The 27,361-nt window shown below is 40.4% G+C and overlaps 1 protein-coding gene across 1 annotated transcript; it reads left to right on the forward strand.

Annotated features, from left to right (window-relative positions):
* Window positions 1–27,361, forward strand: ACO1 (aconitase 1; the record flags this gene model as incomplete). The annotated part of the gene is made up of 20 exons (XM_080362990.1): window positions 1–97; window positions 1,775–1,943; window positions 6,349–6,486; window positions 8,508–8,577; window positions 8,688–8,871; window positions 11,676–11,815; window positions 12,798–12,969; window positions 13,434–13,534; window positions 14,791–14,907; window positions 15,987–16,146; window positions 18,561–18,696; window positions 19,210–19,294; window positions 19,571–19,727; window positions 20,270–20,394; window positions 21,137–21,241; window positions 21,875–22,017; window positions 23,439–23,586; window positions 23,990–24,112; window positions 25,353–25,538; window positions 26,805–27,361. The coding sequence occupies 20 exons, from the start codon at window positions 1–3 to the stop codon at window positions 26,916–26,918; spliced, it is 2,670 nt and encodes an 889-aa protein (XP_080219116.1). The 3' UTR covers window positions 26,919–27,361.

Raw genomic sequence — 27,361 nt, forward strand, 5'->3', positions numbered from 1 at the left:
ATGAGCAACCCTTTTGTACACATTGTGGAGCCACTGGACCCTAAAGAGCCTCTGAAGAAGTTCTTTAATCTGAGCAAATTGGAAGATGAGAGATACGGTATGTTGGCAGCATAAGGAAAGCATTTAATTGACATTGATGTACAGAACCTGAAGAGACATTGCAACATTAGATGATATTTGGTCTCTAGAGGGAACTGTAAATTCAAAAGGTGGTTGTTAAAAAGAAAATGTTAGCAAAATTTTATTCTGGGAATTTAGAACTACACAAGTACTGGCAAGGTCACAGTAGTATTTTCTCAATATGCTGTACACACATCAGTCTTGTTTTTCCTGAGTGGATGAGGAGAACTAGGCAAAACCAAGAGATTTCTCTCATACTGCCGTGCTGCTGGAAAGGCTGCAAAGTACCTAACAGTGATATGACTGAATCATCCAGAAAGATTGTTCAGCTTTAAAAAGAGTAGTAGCTAGAAAATCCTTTCTGAGGCAGCTTTTTCTTTAGTTCCTCTGGCACTTCCTGAATGTACTTAGGCATCTTTTATTTGGCACTGGTAAAAATCTTACAATCTCTGCTGCTTAGTAAATGAGTATCTATAGCTTAGAGCTGTCTGTGTTGGGTATTTTTCCTCTTTCAAAAAGGAAATAGGCAATCAAGAATAATTCAGGAAGCAAGAGGAGGAGCATTTTCTCTGAATGTCAGCAACACATTGCACACTCAGGTAGCGTGTAATTGAGAAATCAATTAATTGTGAAAAGCAGAGATGAGTCTTAAGAAGTAGAGAAATAGATGTATGGTATTATCAGTTGATCCATTCCAAGATCGATAAACTACAGATCCTTTAAAGAAAAAAGGATACAATGCACACTTTCTACCTGAAAAATTGAATAACTTAGCAACCGAAGAATGGGGCAGGGAGCAGAGGGAGAAGATTTGTAATACCCAAAACCAACAACAAAAACCTCCAAATGATTCTGAATGACTATGTCCTGAGTAATAGTTTGAGTTTTTTTAATGATAGAAGTAATGAGGTCTCACTGTGATTAAGTGACTTTTGTGTCTTGGAGGCCGTGTGTAGAAAGTTGAGACAAACCTGAATGTAAATATTCTGAGAAGAAATGAAACAGCTATTATTACAGTGGACCAGGGGAGGAAGGACAGTGAAACTTTCATTTTTTTTTCTTCACACCCATTGCTTGTAGTAAACCTGTCAGGACTGGTCTAATATTTTGTGTCATCTTCTGTAACTGTTTCTGTCTTGAAGTAAAAGATGAGCAGATGCACAGTCTTGCTGTTGGTCAGTTTCATTCTCCACCTCTGGACAAGAGACTGCCAAGACCACTAAAGCTGTACTTTCCAAAATGTCAGGTAGAAAATTATGTTTTTCTGGTGCATTTATATGACTGTATTCAGTGTGAAGAGTGAGAGAAAACTGCAGAGAAACAAGGTGAGCAGAACATGTTTTAGGTTATTAATAGTATTGCTGTGGAGGATGGAAGAGATGTGGAAAAGAGTCCCTTCAGCAAAGATGTGTGCTGTCTCATAGGGACTGAGCTAATAAATCAGCTCAAAGAATTGAGTGGGACAGGTCAGGTAGCACTGACCTCCTGGGAAAGCTGGAGGCCAGAAAAAGGAGTCTGATAATTTGGGATAAAGCCTTGTGAGAATATGGGACAGCACTTGTGGACACGTCTGCCTCAGGTGTGGAACTTTGCACTTGCTGACATATGCCCTAAGGTAAAAACTGAATTTGTTTCTTGCCTCTTACCCATGCAGCACGCCTGCCGTTTTCTATTCGAGTTCTCTTGGAAGCAGCAATCCGTAACTGCGATGAGTTCCTCGTGAAGAAGGGAGATGTTGAGAATATTCTCGACTGGAAAGTGGTGCAACACAAGAATGTTGAAGTGCCATTTAAGCCTGCAAGAGTTATTCTGCAAGACTTCACGTGAGTCTGATGCTCTTCAAAGCTAGCAAGAGGGGCTCTTGAAAGGGCAGCAATGCTCAGCTTGGGGTGCAGGGGTTAGCTGAGGGAAAGAATGACCATGAAATGAAAGACCTTTTTCAACTTTCCTGGATGTGAGGCTACAGACAACATTTGGAGACACAAACACTAATGATATTAATAAAAGCATTACATGAAATGTTTCTGGGGTGAAGAAATAAATATCTTTATGACACTTTTCAAAACAGAGGGGAAGAAAATAGGATAGATAAATTGCATCCAAATGAGGGAATCCAGACTTTACAGGTTTTTTTCAGAATCACAGAATGTTAGGGATTGGAAGGGACCTTGAAAGACCATCTAGTCCAATCCCCCTGCGGAGCAGGAACACCCAGATGAGGTTACACAGGAATGTGTCCAGGTGGGTTTTGAATGTCCCCAGAGAAGGAGACTCCACAACCCCCATGGGCAGTCTGTTCCAATGTTCTGTTACCCTCACTGAGAAGAAGTTTCTTCTCATATGTAAGTGGAACCTCTTGTGTTCCAGTTTGTGCCAATTGCCCCTTGACTGTTCATTGGTTGCCACCGAGAAGAGCCTGGCTTCATCCTTGTGACACATGCTTTACACATTTATAAACATTAATGAAGTCACCCCTCAGTGTCATCTTCTCCAAGCTAAAGAAACCCAGCTCCCTCAGCCTTTCCTCATAAGGGAGGTGCTCCACTCCCTTCATCATCTTTGTTGCCCTGGGCTGGACTCTCTCCAGCAGTTCCCTGTCCTTCTGGAACTGAGGGGCCCAGAACTGGACACAATATTCCAGATGTGGTCTCACTAGGGCAGAGTAGAGGGGCAGGAGAACCTCTCTGCCCTACTGAACACCCCCTTTGTAATACACCCCTGGATGCCATTGACCTTCTTGGCTACAGTGCTGGCTCATGGTCATCCTGCTGTCTACCAGGACCCCCAGGTCCCTTTCCCCTACGCTGCTCTCTAATGGATCATTCCCCAACTTATGCTGGAACCTGGGGTTGTTCTTGCCCAGATGCAAGACTCTACACTTGCCCTTGTTATATTTCATTACATTTTTCCCTGTCCAACTCCCCAGCCTGTCCAGGTCTCGCTGGATGGTGGCACAGCCTTGTGGTGTGTCAGCCATTCCTCCCAGCTTGGTGTCATCAGCAAACTTGGTGATAGAACACTGTATTCCCTCATCCAAATAATTGATGAATATATTGAATAATACTGGCCCCAGTACTGACCCCTGAGGCACTCCACATACAAGCCTCCAACTAGACTCTGCCCCATTGACAACGACTCTCTGGCTTCTTTCTTTCAGCCAGTTCACAGTCCACCTCACTACCTGATCGTCCAGACTGCACTCCCTCAGTTTAGCTCTCAGGAGGCTGTGGGAGACCATGTCAAATGCTTTACTGAAGTCAAGGTAGACCACATCCACTGCTCTGCCATCATACATCCACCTGCTTATGTCTTCATAAAAGGCTATGGGGTTGATCAAGCATGACTTCCCCTTGGTGAAGTCATGTTGGTGGCCCCTGATGACCCTCTTATCCTTGAAATGCCTTGAGATGGCACCAAGGATAAGTTGTTCCATCACCTTTCCAGGGGTAGAGGTGAGACTGACCAGTTTATAGTGACCTGGGTCCTCCTTCTTGCCCTTTTTGAAGACTGGAGTGACATTTGCTTTCCTCCAGTCCTCAGGCACCTCTACTGTTTCCCACCACTTAGCAAGATGATGGAGAGTGGTCCAGCAATGATTTCAGCCGGCTTGTTGTTATTGGGGGCATTGGGTGGTGTTTTCTCCTCCCCTTCCCACCCTCCCTCTGGTGCTTTTGCTCTTACCACCCCTTTCAAGTCTTATTTATAACTCACGTCATTATTTTCTAATATTATTCCAAATATATTTTTCAAGATTTCTCTGCTATATAAAAAATGAATGTCCATATTTTCCCAGAAAGGTGAATTGAGACTTCTACCTGATGGACTCTGGGCCTTGTTATTGCAGTGTGTTTAGTCCCCATGTGTCAGCATGTAGTAGTCCCTGGCAGATGTGGAAAGTCAGTTTTGAGGTGGAACAGTAGCTTCTAACTGTTTTTAATACAGCATTTGACTTGCAAGTCCACTGTCCTTTGTACCTTTGTCCTCTGCCCTTGTAAGAGAGCTTACTTCATCCTGATAAGCCTCATGCTGCTAACCTGTTTATTTTATTTCTCAGAACAGTGAAGTATCTTAGTTGTTGCACCTTCTGATTTGCATTTTCCCAAGGCTTGGCCAGGTGCTAGAGACCCAGTATGGCTCAACTCCTAAAGATGTCAGGAAAAATAGGCAAAGCCTCAGTTGAAAAAAGTGCTCATTTCCTAGATATTTTTTACCCGGTGGCTGTTGTTTAAAAAACTGGAACAGAGAGAAAGCCAAACTCCCAAGCAAATGTTGTTCCCTTTGTTACTGCACTTCTGTCGTGCCCCTTACTCTCCTGCTGTGTTTTAAAAATTTGCCTGTAAGTCTGCAGAGCAGCTGCATTCATGAAAAACGAGCTCTTGAACAGGCTTCTGAGTGGGCTCTGTTGGAAAAGGCAGCTTTGGCAACTTTCCAGAAGCCGTACAACAATTACATTCATGTGTCCTGGATTAGAATTATCAAATTTCCTGGATCTGGTCATTCTGTAATTATCCTGAGTTCTAAAACTGTAGATGGATGTTGTGCCTGTTCCTTTTCGACTGTATAACATTTGTAAGCTGTCAGAGTAACTCTTCTGCTCCCTCTAACCCCTTCCCTCCCCCGAATCCAAGTAGCATAACATAGCATTTCCTATTTTCCTTGGAATGTGCATATCCTAGGACAACAAACTGCTTCAAACTCCTCAGCAACATCAGTTAATTGTGTCAAGGTTAGACCATTTTTTCAGTTTGTTTTTGTAAACACTCGGCATTTTCAAGGTAAAATTCTGTGGGAGTTACAAAGGCTTTTCCTCCTTCTTGTATTGTTTCCGGTATATTTAAAAATTGTAATAGCTTCCTTGTAATCAGGGTTGAAAACATAAACTGTCACTGCTTTGGGCTGCTCTTGCAGAAGTGCAGTGTTCCCAGTGGGTTACTGAGTGATGACAGGTCCTGACAAGCACATCACAGGCAGCACTTTTGGTCTCAGCAGCCAGCAAAGGCAGACAGGCTGGTTTCCCAAGCTGATTGAAAAATGTCATGCTTAGTACATATCTCTGTAGAAGCTGAGAATATATGTGCTGAGAAACACCAGAAGCTTTCTTAAAATAAATATGGAAATGTGTGTGATCTGTTAGGTAAGACAGGTGTTGAATTGCTTGAACTTATGGTTACTACTCCTTATTTGCTTGTGACTAAACTTAGGTTGGAAGCAGAGTATGGACAAAAGACTCATGTACTTTGACTCTCTGTATAGTTTACCTCCCTCACTTAGAAAAGAAGGCTTGATTTAGGGATTTAAAAACAGTTTTGGATGAATGAGGCATACAGACATAGAGAAAAAATCCTGTTAACTTTTTTTTCTGAGTCACTTGGAGTTCAAGGGCTTGCAGGATTGTCACGAGATATGTGAGAAGGCAGAAATGTGAATGTTGGCCCCTAGCCCAGAAACGTGCTATTTGAATGCCATTTGTGATACAAGGTCTTTTGTCAGTGATACGTACAAGAATTTGTTAGTAAAGACTAATGGTACACCTTTTTTTCTGCCTTTTATGTTTGTCCAATGATCTGCAAGGAAGTTCAATCCACTTCTGAAAAAAAAGTTATTCTGCAAAGGTTTTTTGCAGTCATGTGCGTTGTAATGTAAGAAATCCGATGCCCTGCTCTGCCAGTTTCATTTTAAGTGTGGAAGATATTATACTAAACAACCCTGCTTGTGGAGGAGATCCTCCTGTGCTTTGCACATCTTGAAAGAAATGACCCTTGCCTTAAAATCAGGTAAATAAACATAGCAAAGAATCAAAGAAAGGACGTTGTTTCCCCCTCCCACCCCCACCACTTCTGTTTTAAACAGATGGGGGAAGAGAGAGAGGGACAGAGCAAAAGAAGATAAACCAGTTCAAGGTCCCAGCAGAATGCTGACTACGACTAAGTTTCCAGATCCCCAGCCAAGCATGTTAAACTGCTTCTGTTACTTGATGGATTTTTTTTTAGCTTTTCATTCTTACAGTGCTCAGGATATAGATACAGTTCTCTCCCTTCTGTTTTTCTGACTTTAAGTTACCAAGGGTGCTGTCTGAGTGATGATACAAAGTCTCAGGGTGAGGTTGTAGTTTGCTTTGTATGGGATAATAGGTGTCTGTCCTGCATCTCAGGATCACAGTTGTGTTTGCTTTGTTGTTGTTTTTCTTTACCAAATTGTTTCACCGTGCCTGTTTGTCTTCCGTTTTAGTGGGGTGCCTGCTGTGGTTGACTTTGCTGCGATGCGTGATGCTGTGAAGAGACTTGGTGGGGACCCTGAAAAAATCAATCCTATCTGTCCTGCTGATCTAGTGATAGATCACTCTATCCAGGTTGATTTTAACAGGCGGTAAGCATAAAAAATAACTCTTACTTCTTAATGGTAGTAAGCTGGATCCAGTTACTGATAACAAAGGTTGTTCCACAGGTGATATTCTTGGTGTTTGAACAGTAACATCCAAAACTCTAATAAGTGTTTAAATTGGACTGGTGTATCAGTTGCTGTGAGTTAGATGGGGAATTTTGTTTTTCCTGTGGTACATCTTGCAGCAGCACAAGCTTGGGCTAAGTGTTAATAGAAACAGACTCAGTCCAGGCCTATGGGGATCATAATTTTCCACAATAATACTGCATTATTATTAGTTGCTCAGAAGTAGCTTTTTTCCATGTGCACTTTTTTGACCCTGTAGGGCTTTTTGGAAAGAATAAGCACAGTGTCTTCTTTCTTCCTTATTTATATGAGAAGAGACCTGAGCAGCCCTAGCCCAGCTCTGAGGAACTGTTTGCTAGTTCAGTGCCTCCATGCAGAAGAGCACAAGACACCGATTATATATGGCCCCTATAAGTACAGGAAAGAAACATAATGCTGTTCAGTCCTCAGCCTGATAAAAGGAGATGAGCACTCACTAGACCCAAAATGAAGTACAAGACCTCTGCACAGGGGTCCTTCTACACTCCGTGGTATCTAAACATGGACCTACTGAACTATTCTTCCAAACAGATCCTGCAGTTACGTGTAAGGAAATCAGCAAGAAACATCTTCCAAACTCCTGAAGGCTTTTGGTCTGCAGTTACCTTGCCTACATATTCTATGTATTTATTGTTCTCTGTAGGAGGCAGTTTTGAAGCAGGCTGCTTAAGTTATAGCATTGCAAAGAACAAAATTTGGAGAAGGTCGAAATTAAAGAGCATAACGAGCACTTTCTCAATGCCAAAATGCTTCTTTAGAATAAAAATACTAAACTTCTGAGCAGAAATGTATTACAAAGCCTGGTTCATAGAAGAATGTTGCCAGACAGTTTTCAAATATAACCTTTTTCTTATTTTTTTTTTTTTTTTTTAAACTATAGACTAGTAAGGATACAAATCCTCACTGACGGCATTTCTGAGTTGGGAGGGAAGAAAAAGGGCCAAAAAATGTGGACTTACGTAACTGTTGAAAATCAGCTCCCTTTAACTTTTTTTTTTTTCCTAGGCATGCTGTATTGTAACATAACATGGGTTTAGAAACAAATGCAAAATTAGAAATAATAATCTAAAGATTGATCTCTGGGGTAATGAGTGTTCTAGCACTGATCTATTGAACTAGAAACCTAACCTTTTTTCTTTTTAATTTGCATCACAGCATTTTAAAGATGTTTGAGAAACAGTGTATTTCTTTCTGAAAAATATATGATTCCATCTTTACCATAGGACAAAATCAACTATTATGATTTTTTTTCTGCATTATCCATTCATTAACATCCATTTTATGTTATCAGTTGTATCCAGGACTTCATTAAGATAATTTTTGGTAACAATGACTTTTTTGTCACAGCCTTATTTTATTTCTATTAGGCTCATTTATATATGAAGAGAACATTGCCCAGCTCTATGCTTCAGTTCTTTTAAACTCATCAGGCCTAAGTTAGGCAGCAGATTCAAGTCAAAAGTTTGTTAGCCCTGTCTGCTTTGAAACACAGGGGCCTCAGGCAGTGCTCTGTCATCAGTGATAACCTCTTTTTAGCTGAAGTTGCAGGGCAGTTGTGTTCCAGTTTCCTTTAGTGCTGTGCTGATTGCTTCTGATTTAGATGTTGGAAACTTCACATTGCTCCAACTTTTCCCAAGCTACAAGTTTTAGGGCCGCCACATATATAATAAGCAGATTAGCACTCACAAATGAACCAGACTTCAGGTATTATCTCTTAAGATTACTGAAATCCTTTTTGTTGGTTGCCAGCAGTTCACAGCTGCAGTGATTATTAAAAAGATGAGGTTCATCAGCACTAACATTAGCTAATAACTCTTCTTTTAACCTTTGTGCATATCTGAACAGACATAAATTTCAGGCAAGTCCTTATGGTTCTGACAGCTGATCATTTTCACTTGCAGATCAGACAGCTTGCAAAAAAATCAGGACCTGGAATTTGAAAGGAACAAAGAAAGGTTTGAATTCTTAAAGGTACCGAAAGAATTAATCCTATTTGCATGGAGAAAAGTGCAATGAACAAAAGTTCTTTCAGTGCTCCTGTGCATTGACATTTTTTTGTACTCCAATTCCTTCTTTTTCAGTGGGGCTCTCAGGCTTTTAAAAACATGAGGATTATTCCGCCAGGCTCTGGGATCATTCACCAAGTGAACTTGGAGTACTTGGCAAGAGTGGTGATGGATCAGGACGGCTACTACTATCCAGACAGTGTGGTGGGCACTGACTCACACACTACGATGATAGATGGCTTGGGAGTGCTTGGCTGGGGTATGTGCTTGGCTGGAGTGTTCGTGTATTGTGAATAGTCTGTTGGCTGACTAAGCTGTGTTTCAGACTCTGGTGAGCTGACCCTGGCTGGCAGGTTAGCCCCCTCCCAGTTGCTCATTCAGTCCTCCTGTCAGCAGGATGGAGGAAGAGAATCAGAAGGGAAATGCAAGAAAAAACTCATGGGTCAAGACGAAGACAGTTTAATAAGTGAAAGGGGTGGGGGGAGTGGGAAGGAAAGCAAGAGATGCAAAGGCAGTCAGTCACCATGTCCCACCAGCACACCAAAGCCCAGCCAGTCCCTGGGCAGCAGCTACTTTAGAAAAATTCCACCCGCTCCCCATGTCACAGTTCTAATGATGACCGTGATGTTTTATGGCATGGTATATCTCTTTGTTCAGTTCTGGTCATCTGTCCTGCCTGTGTCCCCTCCCACTGTCTTGCCCACCCCAGCTTAATTGCTGAGGAGCAGAGTGAGAAACAGAAGAGACATTGACACTGCAAGCACTGCTCAGTAATAACTAAAACGTTTTGTTGTCCACACTGGTTTGGTCACAGATCTAAAACATGGCACTATATGGGCTGCTGTAAAGAAAAGTTATCTCCATGCCAGCCAGACACAGTGTACAGACTAACCCCAAATTCAAGGAACCTGACAACTCTAAGAGACTTTATTTAAGACTTTGTAACTGAACTCCCTGTTCTGATAACAACCTCAGATGATTTCTGGTGCATGTGGTGTTGCGGGTTATTTTTGTTTGGTTGATGGGGGCTTTTTATGTGTATGTGTTTTTAATTTATTTTATATATTTTCTATTCTGCATTTAAATCACAAGGAGATAGGCAAGGAAAATATTAAATAAGACTTCTGGCAGCATCTTAGTCGTTTGGGAAGGCGAGAGAGTTGAAGCATCACTGAACATCCATTTGTCCCCTAGTCACTTAGGTGCTTTCGAAGTGTTGCCTTATAAAAAAAGCACTGTAAATGCCCCCTTAGATTGAAGATGCTGGGAGCTGAATCTGAGTGAGTTAAATATAGCCAGAGAGGCCATTGTGAAAAACAGCACTATGAAGTAAGTTCTAATACCAGTAGTCCGCAGAGTACTTGTTACAGAAATAAATACAAATAATTCATTTTTTTTTGCTTGTAGTGGTGAACCACAGTATTTGAATTATTGACTAAGTAAGTAGGTATGAAATGAAAGTATTTGCAGTCGTCCCACATATGGTAGCAAGAATTTCAGTTGTACTTTCTGTCTTCCTGTGACAGGACCCCTATTGAAACAGATATCGTACAAATACAGAAGACATTGTGGTTTTTAAACAGCAGTTGCTAGTTTTTCATGAAGATGCTCATGAAGTTCTGAGTACCACATGTGATAGAAGTAACACATTGTGTTTTTTCTATCCTACCTATACTAATGTAGCAATATTGGTTGATCAAGACTTTCTATCAAGGGTGGAAGCCTCCTGGCTTGAAATACAAATGTAAACAAGTTCACTTTATTTAGGACTATTACATCTTTGGGATAAGAGATGTCTCTTTTATTTTGTATTTGGTTGCGCCTGACACATGGAGCCATCATTTAGGTATGATGCAGCACCAATAGCTGCTTGGAGGAGTGTTTTGGTAAACGTAGCCTCATTTTTCTCCAGAATTTGAAAAGTATGGCTGGACGTAGTCCATACCATACATGCTCAAAGTGTGCACTCTTGGCTTCAGCATTTCTTGCTAGTGGCTGTTAGTGCTGAACTTGCTTCATGCCTGTCTGTGGTAACCCATCAGTCATGTCAACTAACTGGACTGTTTGAAAATGATTCAACACCTAGTGAAAGGAGTCACATGATTGGATCTCTAACAGAATTATCTCTTTAATTAACATAGGTATATCATTTTGCATAAAATAAATTGGAAATTATTTTTCAGAGCCATTATTAGGTTAAACAGAAAAAAAGGAGTAGTGGTTTGGCATACATAAACAACTATTACACGCAGTTTGTTCTAGCTCAGTATTAATTAAGCTAAACGGAAGGTAGAAGAAGGTTTGAAAGTGTAAGATAAACATGAGAGGGACTTCCTACAGGCAGAAAGTTAAAAAACTGCTGCCTGATGCCAAATTGCATCATGGTGGTTTAGATTGCATGTAACTCTGGCATCTTGATACTCTACCTAATTAAATGAGCAAAATGAAGTAGTCACTTGAATTACATTCCTCTAATACTGAAGGTGTGCTTACACAAAGATTCCCAGCTATACATGCCCAATCCCTGTTGCAACTTAATAGACATAAGGAAGATATTTCTGTCTTAACATGTAGCTTTTCTGTTAGTATTTTTAAAGAGTCTATACTCTTGACTCTAATAACCTTTCCTTCAAAATAACTTTTAAATTTTTGGTGACTAATAGTCAGTCTACATACATTCACTCACAGCACGCCACATTCAGTGCCTTATCAGTCATTCTTTGTTTATGCTTGCATGTTTAAGTCATTAAATAAAACTTTCACATCTGTTATTGTAAAAGCCAAGCATCCTCAGAGTTAAGTTACTTGTTACCTAATATCTTATCTAATGGCTGAGGAATAACGAACAAAGTATGGAACAGAAAGAAATTTAAAAGCCCCACCTTGCAGAAACTGAAGCAAGATGAGCAGTGCCTCTTTGCGGAAGGTTAGCCCTCGGGCTGTCTGCCTTCTCTCCCCTTTTTTAACTTAAATAGAGTAATCATCTGTCAGTTGTACTTTGGGGGTTTAACTTTGACATAGTGCTATCTCAGTAGTTGGATTTTATACTCCTGTTGCATGCAGGTGTCGGTGGCATTGAGGCAGAAGCAGTGATGTTGGGCCAGCCGATCAGCATGGTGCTTCCTGAGGTGGTTGGGTATAAACTGCTAGGAAACCCTCAGCCGCTGGTGACGTCCACTGACATTGTGCTCACCATTACCAAGGTAAGGAACATGTCTGCTGTTTTGCCATTATTGCTAGAAGCGATGCATGTTCTATAGGACAGAGCTACTGTACTGCATGCTTAGGAGCCCTGTTTGTGCTTCTATGTAGTCTTCTTGGACTTCTTTTAAGCTTGATTGCTCTTTGTGGGTTGGAATTAGTTTCACAGAAGTCATACAGACTAGAACAGAGGGCTGATACCTCATGTCCTGTTCAAAACCTCATGTGCAGACTAGTTTTGGAACAACAGTGCTGGTAAAAGGATCTTGTTTCTCTACCACTTCAAAAGAAACATGATGACTTTCTTTTTTTAAGTCCCCACTTAAAGTAAGAAAATACAGCACTGTAGAACCTGATCACAAATATAAAGTGCTGCAGTCTGACTTCTGTGGTCTGCAGGTGATTGGCTCACATGTCATATGTTCATAATATATTTATTCTCTGTGGATTGTGACTGAATTAAGAATATTGCATGGTTAACATTGATGTTGTTGGAGCATAAAATCTAGTATGCATGTTCACTGTGGAATGCTGTCTTTAGAGAGAACTTTCAATTGGGAAAAGTCATTGTTGTTTCTTTTTTTTTCCTGAGTTTATGTTCAGTCATTTACAGTTTGATTCATGTACTTGTGTAGTTGGTTCTTGCTTCCCCATCTTTCTGGGTTTGCTGGCTAAAGGCCGCACACTGTTCTCCTCTCCTTAGAATGTCATATTGAGGGAAATACAGTTGTTCTAGTTTAAATGAGAGAAAGACCAAGATTAGAAGATTAGAAGGACTACACCCCTGGGTTGTATCTTGTTACTGAAACTGTACATCTTTGTGTCCTCATCTTTGAGATTTAGTTTTCCAAAACTTCATCATTTCAGATGGCTTTAGAAACCTTTGGTAAAGCTTTCTCTGAAGTTGAAAGCTGGATTTCATAACATACATGCTCAGGTCATTTGGTATGTAGCAGTGACACAGGCACTGTATTTTTATAACAGCACCTTCGCCAAGTTGGAGTCGTGGGTAAATTCGTGGAGTTTTTTGGTCCTGGTGTAGCCCAGCTGTCAATTGCTGACCGAGCCACCATTGCCAATATGTGTCCGGAGTACGGAGCAACAGCTGCCTATTTCCCAGTGGATGATATTAGCATTGGGTACCTGATACAAACTGGTGAGTGTGAGAAAAGACTGTGAGATAAATGTGTACTTGAAAGGAAGGATTCTGGGTATATATGGTGTAGTCAGCAATGGGCTTGAATCAGGTGGAGCCGTCTGAGCTTGAGTGCTTTTTTTTTCCATACTTGCTTATTCAGGCTGTTTTTTGTTCTTATGGTCTATGTTTAGGAAGTTTTAGACTGTTTTGCAGCTCACTGCATGCTTAGCCCTCCCGGAACCTAGCTTGTTCAGATGACAGAAGCAGGAACCTAAGTTTCTGTTCTGCAAAAGCCACTAAGTCTGCTCAATCGCATTGTTTCTAGTGAGTCTCTAATACTGTTGCTGAATGGCTCTTGTAGTGCAATGTACAGTGTGAACAGTGAAATAGCCTGTTATGCATTTTTTTCTATTTTTCTGTTACGTAGTAATTCCTTAGTTTCATTTGCATTTTGTTTTTGCTGTATCTGACTTTCACCTCAGGCCGTGATAAAGAGAAAGTTATGTGGACAAAAAAGTATCTTGAGGCTGTGGGAATGCTAAGAGATTTCAAGAACTCTTCTCAGGATCCTGACTTCACACAGGTTAGAAACTACACTGTCTTCTGGCTCGTTGCTTTATGCCCTGCTGTATTTTAATGTGACAATTACCTGTTTTTCACAAAAATTAAGCAGCAGTCAGAGGACTCCTTATCCTTTGGCTCAGTACACACAGCTGTCTTAAATTAGGGTGTAGTTGAATGAGTCAGCTGTCTCTTCAGGTATGAAAACTTGGGCATTGTTACAGATTGTCTCTCAATTGAGCTCTAGCTGGTGCAGATTCTGCAATTCGATTCGTGTATTAATAGTTTTGAGAAGTCCAGTCCAGACTCAAACCACAGCTAGGAAGATAGTGTGGGTGCTCAGTTAGTGTCTGTGTAAGCGTTGTCCCACTTTTACCCAGCAGCTTACTTTACTGTGTGAGTCAGGGCACGTAGAAGCTCTGTGTGGTAACCACAGACCACATAAGGTTAGACATGAGGATGAAATTTTTTACAATGAGGGTGGTGAAACACTGGCCCAGGTTTCCCAGAGAGGTGGCAGATGCCCCATCCCTGGAGACATTCCAGGCCAGGCTGGACAGGGCTCTGAGCGACCTGATCTGGTTGAAGATGTCCCTGCTCACTGCAGGGGGGTTGGACTAGATGACCTTTGACGGTCTCTTCTCCCTTCCAACTCGAACTATTCTGGGATTTGCAGTTTTCTGTGCAAGAAAATCAAGATCTTATTCTGTGTCCTGGAAACTCAAGAATATTCCAGGTTTTCTCTACAGTAAGAATTTGTCTTGCAACTTATGTTCAGGTTTGCATGACTATTCAAAAACCTTAGTAAATAAGGGAAGATGCAGCACACTATAAAACCAAAGTTGAAACATGGATGAGGAACAGAAAAATATGATAATCTCTGTTTCATAATAGAATGAATGTTTTCGCTAGGGCCAAGATGAATAGTCTGCTTTTGTTTATAGCAGTACCAGGATTTCTTTGCATCATTGCTTTCTGAAGAGTACCCTGCTGCTAGCATGTGAAAGGACATAGTTCTCAAAATAATCTTTATTGTTTAGATGCTTTAGTCACACATTGGGTTTTTAATAACTGGGGTACTTTTGAGAGCCATACCTGGGAGCCGGCAGAGTCTGAAAATAGAACTGTTCCTTTTGTTTTGATCTTTCCCTTCTGCAAACAAACATAAAGATGTGCAGACAGCCTTGGTTCATCAGCAGAAGTAAGCATACCTGTGGCTTAACTGGCTTCAGCTTGTCATGCAGTGCTGAACCACTCTCTGTGCCTCTTGCTGAATAGGTTGTTGAGTTGGATCTCCGTACTGTCGTGCCTTGCTGCAGTGGACCAAAAAGACCTCAGGACAAAGTCGCTGTGTCAGATATGAAGGAGGACTTTGAGACTTGTCTGGGAGCCAAGGTAGGGAATAGAAGCTTTTGGGCATACAAAATAATGCATGCTTCTGAAAGTTGTGTAGTGTTCAGGAACTATATTCTGTGTTGTTTGTTTGCCCATTGAAAAGTAAATGATGATGTAAATGAGGATGCTTGAATGCAGTTTAAAAGATAACATCAGTAATGGGTAATTTAAAATTGGGGTGACGCTTCTTTTACATGAAGGTGTTCATGTTGTATTGTAGTAGTTTTTCTGATTTTAGATCAGTCTTAGGCCTAACATGGTTTTGACATACACTACTGCATGTGTCTCTGACTCTTCAGTGTTGGTGGTAAAGGCGGAAGACAAAGACTTGTCTCTACATCATCCAGTCAGAAACGGTCATTGAAAGAAGAGCAAGATGTTAATTTGAATTAATATGCCCAGATACTTAAGTTTCCAAAATCAGTTTGAATCCTTACCTGATATGGTAACTGTCTGTGTTAAAGGCATTACAGAACCCTGGTATGTAAATCAAGAAACTTAAACTACAGCAATTCCCAATATTTCTTGTTTTGTTATGTGTTCTAAATTCCAGTAAATGACCTTATGCTTTCAGAATTCCAAGCATAATTTTTCACGGTGTGAACAGTACCTTCTTGCTCTTCGATTTCGCTTATGTTTTTTTCTCGTACTGTCAGGCTTTTTCTCTTGTCAGCTCTTAGTATAAGTTTGAGCTGTTTGATTTTCACAGCTTAAAAATCCTGTGTGTTACAGCTAAAATCTCAGGACTAAATCATGTAAGAAGACTATATATGGTTAAGAATCTGGAGTACATGGGAGCAAGAAGCAGCTAAGCAATCTGAAAGATATATTCATGCAGGAAAAAAACATAAAATATGTTTGGCTGCAAAGTCTGCCTCTTTTACCAGTAAACAGAGAATAGGATAGACCCCAGAAAATTAATTTTTGTCTGACACTTTGCCTGGCCAGAGATGCAAGCCTGCAAGCATAAACCTGACTGACAGATGCTCTCACTTGGGAAGTTCCCAGCCTGTACTAATTTCCAGTAAAAATATTTACATTAATCACATCCTTTCAATTCTTACTTTGTCCTCTTACAGCAAGGATTCAAAGGATTCCAAATTGCCCCAGACCGACACAACAGCGTAGTCAAATTTAATTTTGAGGGCAGTGACTTCGAGCTTGCTCATGGTTCAGTAGTGATTGCTGCAATTACAAGCTGCACGAACACCAGCAACCCCTCGGTTATGTTGGGAGCAGGTAAGTTTGCTTAGTGTGCAGTAGTTTCTCTGTGGCTCTGGCTGTATGAACTAAAGACACATAGAACACTGATGTAATTCTACATGCACAGTACTATGTTTGTCATTTGAAATGCTAAAACTGAGCTTAGTTCCTAAGGGTAGCAGAAGGAATTATGGAAATTACAGCTAGAAATGTGGGTTGAAGAAAATGTATTTTTCCTGCACTGGCTCATCTACAGGGCAAGCTGGAGTTAAGCAGCTTCTCTGACACTTGTTCAAATGCATGGAAGCTCTTAGAGCTGAGAAGAGGCTATTGAAAGTCAGAGCCACAAGAAGAGGAACAGTGAAGAATAGTGGGTTTAAGTCTGAAGGTGCTCTGGTCTGGCAGCAGAGTACAAAACACCGACCCAGCTAGAGGTGTATGGAGTTGTAATAGCAAGAGTCTGAGGGTATATAAAGGGTGAGTAGAGAAGGAAAACTCTGTTCTCCGGGATTGCCATCTTTCAGAGCCTTGCTCAGGTCCATCCTGATGATGGTTACAGAAATAGAGCTGTATTTCTTTCTTCTAAGGATCAAAAAGTAGGTTTCCTCCAGGCAGACTGTCTTTGTTCTGTTCTATTACCTTAGTTCTAGGTGGGTGTATCTCTCAGTTGTGCCACCTGCTTAGGATATAGTTTCATCAAGTGTTTGGCTCCCAAGCCAATGGCATGCATTTCTGCTTCTCTGTGTGGCAGCGGGGATGCTGATGTTTCAGCCTGTTTGACTTAATAGCTCTGTGGGTTTAAAGTGTAGAATGCTCTGCAGATACAAGTAAAATTATTATATTGGATGCGTTCACTTCTACTTAATACACAGTAGCCCAAAGCACATAGTCCTAAGGATCTCAGATTTAGTGGGTACTCTTACCTTTGCTGCCTTTCCTTACAGTGGTGCCTACGCTTTGACTTTGACAAGGAAAGAAAAAGTAATTTTGTCAGTCTCCAGTAACTGTATGCTACAGTGTTGAGAACCTCTGGGATACCTACAAGAAAAGTGATAATTTGGCTTTCAGAATAAGGTTTAAATGGAAGTAAATGGAATATACAGTGCTTCCACACTAAGTAACCAAGCTAAAAGAAATCTAAAATATGAATAGTTTTTTCAAGCTACCACTGTATATCCGGTGCACCAAATGATGTGCAGGGACTGTGTGTCTGTGGGGATAGTGAGTGCATGCTGTACTAACCTTGACAGCCTAACCTGACTTTACAAAGGTGTTGGATTAAGGTTGCACAAAGCAATTTAAGGTCTCACATTTCATTGCCAGATTTTAGAGTTTGACTTTGCATTCTTTCCAGAACTGGTGTTAGCAGGAAAACAGAAGTCAGCACTTTCAAACAAGCTGTCAGGCTCTCAGGTAGTAGGATGATAATTGTTCATGGTCACCTTTTCAAAAGTAGCCAAGAGCTCCCATTTCCACAGCTTGCTCTGGCAGCTAAGGAGCCTCAGCAATTTCAGGAATAGGACTGCTTTTTAAAATTCACGTATCTACCTTTAGACCCTAAATCTATCAGTGTAGGCCTTCTCACACAACACTTAAAGGTAGAGGTCCTGTCTAGCAGAGCTGTCAAACAGCTGGCAAAACCAAACCCATTTGATGATGTTTTCCTGTTGGAGATCATGTTGTATCGAAGCAGAGCTGGTGTGTATTTTCTTATGTAAGTGGATGTGTGAGAGGGAGAATGAAGCATGGGAACATGAAGTTTTGCATAGTTTGCATAGCTGTTGCTGCTTTTATGACCGACCTGGGAAAGGGCTGGAAGGGGCTTGTTTTCTGAACGTTCATCTATGTATGGACAATTCATTTAAAAGGAAGAAATTCAGGATAATTATGGTTCTGGTAACATACGCTCCACTAAAACATCTTTATGTTTTTTACAAAACCAGGAGTGGTACAGCAGCACTCCTGCAACAAGCTGTAGATTGTGAGACAGCTTGTTTGTGACAAGGGCCAGAGTGGTGCTCTCGTAGCCATCTGCTTCTGAGGGCAACAGGTCATACGTTGTCAGTTGTTTCAGCACTGTGTCACTAGACCACCGTAAGTGAGAAGTTAACTGTTCTTCACTGCATTTTTTGTGAGACACTTGTCTTAAGAGAAGTGTTCGTTTAACTGTCTGAGTTTTGAATGCTACATGTTGCCCCAGTGTGGCTGCATCTTGTTGAATGCAACTTTCCACTGGAGCAGAAATTGCAGACTGGATCTACAGTTCAACAGAGCACCTGAGCTCCAGCTGGTTATTCTGGGGTTAGTGCTGTACCATTTCATTGCTGGAAACTGAGCCATTTCTGATTTTCAGTTATTTGATGATACTTCTCTTAACCTGTTGATCCACCAAACTGTCCTGCTTCCAGGAAAAAAAAAAACCTGTAACTGTAATCCTTTGCATTTTTCAGGATTGCTTGCTAAGAAAGCTGTTGAAGCTGGTTTGGCTGTGAAGCCGTACATTAAAACTAGCCTGTCCCCAGGAAGCGGTGTTGTCACTTACTATCTGAGGGAGAGTGGAGTTATGAGTTACCTTTCCCAACTAGGGTAAGAGTACTTTTCTTACTGTTTTCCTATGGCTGCATAACTAAAAGCATTGACAGCAAGCTAAGCAGTGGAATAACTGTTTCTCTGTACAGCTCAAAAGATATGACAGGTACCCTATGACATGATCTTGTATGGGTTAAAGCACTGCTGTTGTGCTGGCTGGCTTTGTGCCAATGAGGGAGAAGTCCTGTTGCCTGCCATAGCTTCTTGAAGACTCATGTTCTTAAGCAGGAAAATGAGTTGTTTTTCAAGAGTAATGGTTTTAAAATAGCATAAAAGATGCTATGTTGTTGTTCGTCTGGCTGGATAACACATTTCCCAGATCTTCATTCTGTGTTCGCAGATAGTTGCTGCAGTGATACACATTGAACTTCTCAAAAATGATGGTTCCAGCAGCAGTGAATTTCTTAAAACAATACCTCTTCTGAAAGTAACCCTAGTCAACCGCTAAGGGTTAAATGTTTTGCTCCAAAGTAGCTTTTTCTTCACTAATGATTTTTGTGCTCTGTCTAGGTTTGATGTGGTGGGTTATGGCTGTATGACATGTATTGGCAACAGTGGACCTCTTCCAGAGTCTGTTGTTGAGGCCATCACACAGGTATGCAGCTTTTCCTGTGCAGCTTCTTTAGGTAAGCTGTTCTCTGTTGTGTGATGGTCTCAGCTGTGTTATACTGTGCACTGGCTTTTCTCAGCTGTGTACCATGTAAATTCAGTCTGTATTCTCTTTTCTATGGGAAGTGCTTTGGGATTGTTTGGAAGGAGACAGTTCTGTGACTGTCCAGTCATTGATATTACAGCACAGTGTAGTTCTGCAGACCTGCAGAACTGAGGTTTGCAAGCATCTCAGCTACCTTTGTCTCAAACTGTCTTGCAGGGAGACCTCGTAGCGGTGGGTGTGTTGTCTGGCAATAGAAATTTTGAAGGACGTGTCCATCCCAACACCCGTGCTAACTACCTAGCCTCCCCGCCACTGGTAATAGCCTATGCAATTGCAGGGACTGTCCGGATCAACTTTGAGAAAGAGCCTTTGGGTAAGACAGTGTCAGGATGCTTCTTTTCACAGCTTATAAACTAAACTGGGAGTAAGCTCTTCAGAAGCATTTGTCCTAGGGAGATGTTTCAAATGACTGAGTACCTGTGGCATACAAAGCATGCAATTGTTAAGAAACAGAGCAGCAAGGAGTCTGTATGATGGAGACAGGAAAGCCAAGCCACACCAGTATTCTGATTCCACAGGGGCATCTCTGTGGTTGTATCTGGGTAGCACTTATGAACAACCTGATCTGGTAGACTTTCTTGGAGCAGGTGGTTCAGACAGACTACTCTCAAAGATCCTTTCGAACCTAAATTATTCTGGAAGGCCATTGGAAATCACAGAAGAAGGCATATGTACAGACAGCATTAAGTGTATGAGACCCTCTTCTGTCGGACCCTTGTGGGCGAAATAAAGTGTGTTTTGTGAATGTTGACAAAGATCTAAGGAACACATAGCTAAAGAACACCATGATAAACCTTTTTGTTCTTTCTCAATGGAAAATTTATGCAACAAACATAACAATAACATTTTCTACAGGAGTAAATGCTTCAGGGGAGAAGATTTTCCTGAAAGATATCTGGCCAACAAGAAATGAGATTCAGGCTGTTGAGCGTCAGTTTGTTATTCCTGGGATGTTCAAGGAGGTCTACCAAAAAATAGAGGTGAATTAATCCCCTGGACAGTAGTTTGATTGATGTACTGTGCTATTTTTAAGATGTTAAATAAGCTGGTCTTGATGAGGAAACAGACCTTTTGTTTCTATTGCTGTTGCTTCTATTCTGACAAGTATTCAAATAAGATTTTGTGTGTGTGTGTGGCTTTTGGTTAATTAATTGGTTCTTACAGTCATGTCCTGAAAATTGCTCCTTAATGATATTTTCATGTAGTAGATAGATGATGTGTTTTAAACAGTCATCTCAGGCTGATATTAGAAAGTGAGATATTCCAGCTTCACATATGTTTTTCTTTAGCTGACATAATAGTCTTCATTTGCATTACTTAATAGCATTCACATCAGAAAAGAATTTGTACTTAGTAGTGTCTACCTTCAAGCCTTTCTCAGGTATTGAAACAAAATATTCTTAAGGTTTACATGCTAGGAAAGTTTAAGATTATTGAATTAAGAATTATGAAGTGTTATCTGTGTACATAATACAGATTGTTGTCAGAAAACTGGATGAGCAGCTCTTCTTTTGTAATGAAGTGAGGCTTTTCCTAGCACTCTTGATAGATAGAATCATTAAAAACCCCTCCAAACATAATGTGTATTGTTGTAAGTATTGACCAAACTGCTTTAAGATATACGCAAGGCTTTTGCTGAAGTTAAATTTGCAATTTTACACAGAGTCTGAAGTAATTGCATTGCTTCTGAAAATGAATGAGTTGATTCTCTGTGTTTTTCAGACAGTAAACGAATCTTGGAATACCTTAGATGCTCCTTCAGATAAACTATATAGTTGGAATCCCAAGTCAACTTACATCAAGTCTCCACCTTTCTTTGATGGTCTGGTACGTGTATGTTTTCCTTTTGAATCAAACCAAATCAACCTTGACAAATGTTAGAGGTGAAGCAAAGCCCCTTCAAGGGGCGTGGGAGCATACATCATAGCCTATTGAGGCCTTGGTTCTCAAATGCTAGAATTACACTATTCTGTTCATTTTAATACAAAGGCATGAGTCAATCTGAAAATTTTAAGGGTTGCCTGGTACTTCAGGGCTTTTGGAAAGTCTACGTTTCCTCCTAAGCTGGAGTATTTTTAAATAGTCACAAAGCAAGTGAGGGAAAAGGCCAGGAAATGAAACCCACAATTCTGCACCAAATAGTTCAGTGTTCAAATTGCTGTTACAGCGCCATTTAAAAGAAAATGCAGATGTCTAGGAATCCTGTATTTTCGTCTGTGTTCTTGCATGTATCACAGGAAGCCTCAGCTAATTTTTTTGCCTCATCTGTGTTTTTCATGTATGAACTTGCTGACAGCTGGCCAGGTTGTCGTATTTTGTTCAAGAATATAATTTTAATAGTTGGTTTTTTTCTTCCTTGTATAAAAAAGGAGGCTTTATTTTGCAATTGGCACTTTTGAGAAAGGTAAAGGAATTCTGCGTCATATTCTAATGATTTTGTTTGTATTTATGACGGTTTAGACTCTGGCTCTTCAGACCCCAAAAACAATAGAAGATGCTTATGTCCTATTGAATTTTGGGGATTCTGTGACAACCGATCACATATCTCCAGCTGGTAATATAGCAAGAAATAGTCCTGCAGCCCGTTATTTGACCAGCAGAGGGTAAGCACTACTTCTTATTCTTGTTATAAATTCGGAAGCAGAGACAAGCCACAAGTTACCATGTTACAGGCACATGTATTTGCTCTCTGTTCACTTATGCTTCTGTATCTTGATGGATATCTGGAGAGTATATAAAAGAAGAAAGGAAAGTATTTCTCTGCTATTTCACCAGCGTTCATCAAGTGTAAGAACTTGCACAGAGTGTGCATGTCTGTTACACTGGAGAGCTGAAGACCTCTGTATGGGGAGAGGGAAATAAGGCAACTTTCAGGCTAGTTTTTGTAGTAAGTCTGTTCATAAATAAGGAAATCAGGATTTGTCTCTCTGTCGAAGCAAAATGACTACGGTACTTAGTGCCAAAAACTGATTTTTATACTCAGTCTAGCTTGTGCAACTGTTTCACAGATCTAGGCTATCAGGAGCTACAGAATATCCAGAATTTTAGATTTCAGCACAGCTGCAAGAACTGGCAAAGCTATTGTGGTTGGAGTACAGACTGCTGTAGAATGTTCCTCTTTTTCTGTGGTCAGCATGTCAATTTAGTACTCTGGTTTCAACTTAAGGCAAGACTAGGACTTCACAGATAATAGAATACTTTTATTCTCTAGTTTAGCTTTTCTTACAACTTCAGAGGTGTTTTGAGGAACAGCAGTGACATTACAAAAGATTTTCACTAGCCACAACAATTCTGGAGAGGAAATTGTGATCTATGGAGAACTAACTGCTCTGGACTCTTTGGCTCTCTGCTGTCAGTCACTTTGAATAGTCCTACACACATTACAAATCACAAGTTGTATATAATAGCTGCTGTTTGGATGTAGCCCAATGCAGACAGTCCAGTTTTCTGTCACATTGCAGCACATTTTCTATTTACTGGTGTCTTGTCATTCCCGTACCTCTATTTGCAAATGAACATTTTCTTCAGTAGTTCTAACTTGCAGCGGGGTCTCTCACTGCCTTTCAGATGCTTAGCATAGTGGTGTCTCTACCTTTGTTCTAGATGCTATGGTAATATAAATAATGAGGATTTTCCGTAGCCAGCTATTAAGAAAAGAATTCTATTGCATCTTCTGACCTAACATGAACTATGTCCTTGCGTCACTATCAGATACTGTTTTCTGGGGCAAGGGATGAGAATACTATGGAAGCTGCTTTTTGTGACCAAGCTGTAGGCACACTTCTATTTTTTTAAATTATTTTTTCCCTTCAGAAAATCGTAAAAGTAGAAATATCAGCTAACTGAATGCTACTACCATGATGGGAACGGTGTGCATACCTGCCTCAGCAATACTTGTTCATTACTTTATTTTTTTAAAGCACTGAGTGCTTCAGTTTAAAAATAACTTTATTTTTTTAAAGCACTGAGTGCTTCAGTTTAAAAATAACACAATTTGCTGTATTTCGTTCTTTTCCCTTAATAGCTTGACTCCTCGAGAGTTCAATTCTTATGGCTCCCGCAGAGGTAACGATGCTGTCATGGCCAGAGGAACATTTGCAAACATTCGCTTAGTGAACAAATTTGTTGATAAACAAGGACCTCAGACTGTCCATTTCCCTTCTGGGGAAACTGTAAGTACCCTAAACTGAGGCTCACTGACAGTAGATTAGTACTGGCTTTTGTTCTTACAGCTTAGTTAATTTACTTAAGTGCCTCTTAAGTAAAACTAATGAGGGGACAGGAGCTATATTGCCCTAGGGAAGCAGGTCACACATCCCTACTGAACAGTGGTGCTCTCAGTCATATCAGTGGGGAGTATAACCAGTGCGGAATGGTAGTAGAGGGTGCATGTTTGTGTTAGGAGTGAGATCAGGCTAGAAGCCACAAAGCACTGTATAATTAATAACCTTGAAGTGCTGCTTGGTGGAGGGTGTGGGCGTCAGCTGTTTGTGTGGGGACGCTTTTTTCCTCTTTCCTTGGAACTGTGCTTCCACCCCCAAAAAGTGTATAAAGTGTTTGGCATTTTCATTCCAGCTGGACGTGTTTGATGCTGCAGAAAGATACAAGCAAGCTGGCCATCCTCTGATTGTGCTAGCTGGGAAGGAATATGGTGCAGGAAGTTCCAGAGACTGGGCAGCTAAAGGACCATTCCTCTTGGTGAGTGACTACAGTAAACTAAAAGGAGAACAGTACTTAAAAGTCGTAGAATGTACTGAGTTCGAAGGGACACACAAGGTTCATCGAGTCCAGCTTCTGTCCCTGCATATGACAACCCCAAAACTGCATTCATTTGTCAGGTAAACTAGCTCATCCTGGGTAGCTCGTTCTCACTTCTGGTAGCAAGAGCTATTTTGAAATCTCAGCTGCCTCCAAGAGCCACAGTAGAGTTGCAAAAGCTGAATATTAATAGCTTCTGTTCAGACCAGAAGCCTTGACTGATCTTCAGCTAGAAACCCACAAGGCAACACCAGAAGGGCTGGTTTCTTTACTTCTGCTTCCCATAACGCAGTAAACTTTGGATCTCCTTCCAGCTGCCTCCTTCAGCTCACTCATCAGGGAAGACAGAAAGTGTAAGAGAAAAGTAGTATCAGTGAAAATGAAATTTAGCATTGCTTCACTGTGCAAATCGCAGTGATGCTCGGCAGTATTGTTATAGAGGCCTAACAGAAATCCACACACAGTGAAATATTTGTTTAATTTTTTGTCTGTCCTCTCCTACACTATTTACTAGCCTGAACTCTGATTGAACTTTCTTGGTGTGGAATTTGTGAATGCAATACTGTGTATTATTAAACAAAGTTTTAGGAAAGTTGGTGTTTAAGATTAGATTTGTCTTATGTTGTGTATGTGGTGGGTTTTTTGTTTTGTGTGGCTTTTTGTGTGTTGTGTTTTTGTGTGGTGGTGTTTTGAGTGGTTTTGTGTTTGTTCTTTTTGTTGGTGATGTTTTGTGTTTTGGTTGTTGTTGTTGTGTTTTTGTAGGTTTTGTTTGTTTGTTTGTTTGTTTTTCCAGTGGTGATTTTTTTTTGTCTTAATTGTATTAACATGTAAAAGTTTAGAAATTAATTAAACTGCATCCTGGAGCTTGTAGTGTAGTAATGCAACACTGAATTAGCAAGAGTTACAGAAATGACTAGTGGTGCTCTATGTAAGACACATTAAAGTATACAGGATTCCTGAGAAAGCATATGTAATTTTTTTACAATCAGATTTACTTTAAAAATGTTTGGAAGTTAACATACAATCAAGTAATCCCAGGCAGTCTGCTGTCAGACAGTCCCACTGACTCTACCAATAACTGGTGGATGGAGGGGACCACAAATGTACCAGTTTCCTTCCTATAAGGACATAAATGCTACCCTGACCATAAATATAACTATACCCATTGTGTATTTTCCAGGGTGTCAAGGCTGTGCTTGCTGAAAGCTATGAGAGAATTCATCGAAGCAACCTCGTAGGGATGGGAGTGATTCCTCTGCAGTATTTACCTGGGCAGGATGCAGGGACTTTAGGGCTCACTGGACGGGAACGTTACACGATTGTCATTCCTGAAAAACTAAAACCGCAGATGAACGTCCAGATTAAGGTATGAGGCACCTAAAGGCTGAATTTTCTGAATCATTGTAATTTAACTCAAAATTAACTGTCTCTTCAAACAGTGTCCTTTCATATGGGAGTAAGCCTTTGTCACTTGAAAAAGGGAGAGTTGAGTGAGTGAAGGGGATGAAAACAGTCATTGTAATAAGGATTTGCTATGATGGGATATAAAAAAGCATGCCCAAACTGTTTCATTTCGCACAAAGCAGTTCTGTATTTTGGACCAGTCTTTCAAAGTCCACTATAATTTTTTCTATCTCAGTTAAATGTTTGAAACACAACAGAAAGTGAACTGTAAGTATTAAATAAATAAAACTAATTTATTTAAATAATTTTTTATAAAATTCATTGGCAGTTTAACAGACAGAATGTTGTACACTGCACCATTCAAAGTGAAGTCTAAACATAACCTAACATAGAATCTAGTTAAACTTCAGGCCCTGTATTTGAAAGAGTGCTTTCTGTCTAGCTTTGCCTCCAAACCCATGCCTATTTTTGAAAAATACTAGCATCTATTATAAAAATTTGGTTTATTTTTGATTGGAACATCTATAAGACTGACTTAATCTAATAGCATCAAAGTCTGCTTTTTTCCCGTGGTTAGCAAAACAGTCTGCTTATTGCATGTTCATTTAATGCAAGTGATCTCCTTGGATTAGTTGCTAACAATAGTTTTTTTCTGTGTGCCTCATTAACTACCCTGAAATGGAGAAAATATAGATCACAAGGAGCTGGTCAGCTTATCAGTCACAGGTGAACATTGTGCATTCATCTGGAAGTACCTGACTAGAGGAGTCTTCAGTAAAACAGTGGTTTTATTCACTTCATACACTTGTCTTTGTGCTTTTCTGATTCCCAAATACTAGGCCTCAAGGAAAGCTAATAAAATTAGAGTTGCTGTTGTACCTCAGCCAGAAGAATGACTACAGAGTGGATTAGTATAACCAGTTGCAAGGATGGTCAGCTTTCATGCCTTTAGGCTTATATCCACCATAAATATAAATGAGGAAGCAAATGCAATGCAAGGAGACTCCACACTGTGTTTATTATGGTTTGTTTTAAACCACTTTCCCCCTAAGCAGCTGGCTGTAGTCTACTACAGAAAGAAGTGCTGATGTCCAGTGCTTGTTCAATTTAGCCTTCTGTCAGAGTTTCTTCAGGTGGCAAAACTATCATAATAGTCTTTATTTTGCTATGATGTCATGTAACATGTCAGTGGTTCTGCTGTTTGAATGATTTTCTTTGACCCCAACAGCTGGATACTGGGAAAACCTTCCAGGCCCTTATGAGATTTGACACTGACGTGGAGCTCACTTACTTCCACAACGGTGGCATTCTGAACTACATGATCCGTAAAATGGTATCCTAATCAAAAACATTAAGCGAACCGTCCAGCTACAAGCCTGCTTCTGGTGAGCGCAGTAAAACCGTGGTAATCATAAATGTGACAGCGTGAACATAAAGAGAACAGGTTTTTTGTGGATTATATTAGAAGGCTTGTTTACAATGCTGAATTATTCTGTGTATCAGGAAACTGGACATGCTTGCCCAGTTAAAGAGCATTCATTATTTGTTTTGTATGCTGGTTGGCTTGACTTATCTTAGAATGCAGTGCAAAAGTCATTAAAATACTACTGGAATCTGTGGAACTGTTGAAGATCATGTGCTGATTTCATCTATTTGGTCCATTTAGTTTGAAGTTAAATGCTGTGCTTATATCAGTGGTCCAAAAATTAACTGACAGTATAAAAATGTTTATTCCTTCCTGATTACCTGATATTGACTTGCTTTCCTATTCAGTTGACCAGAATT

This window comes from Nesoenas mayeri, assembly GCF_963082525.1.
Source record: "Nesoenas mayeri genome assembly, chromosome: Z".
Lineage (NCBI taxonomy): Eukaryota > Metazoa > Chordata > Aves > Columbiformes > Columbidae > Nesoenas > Nesoenas mayeri.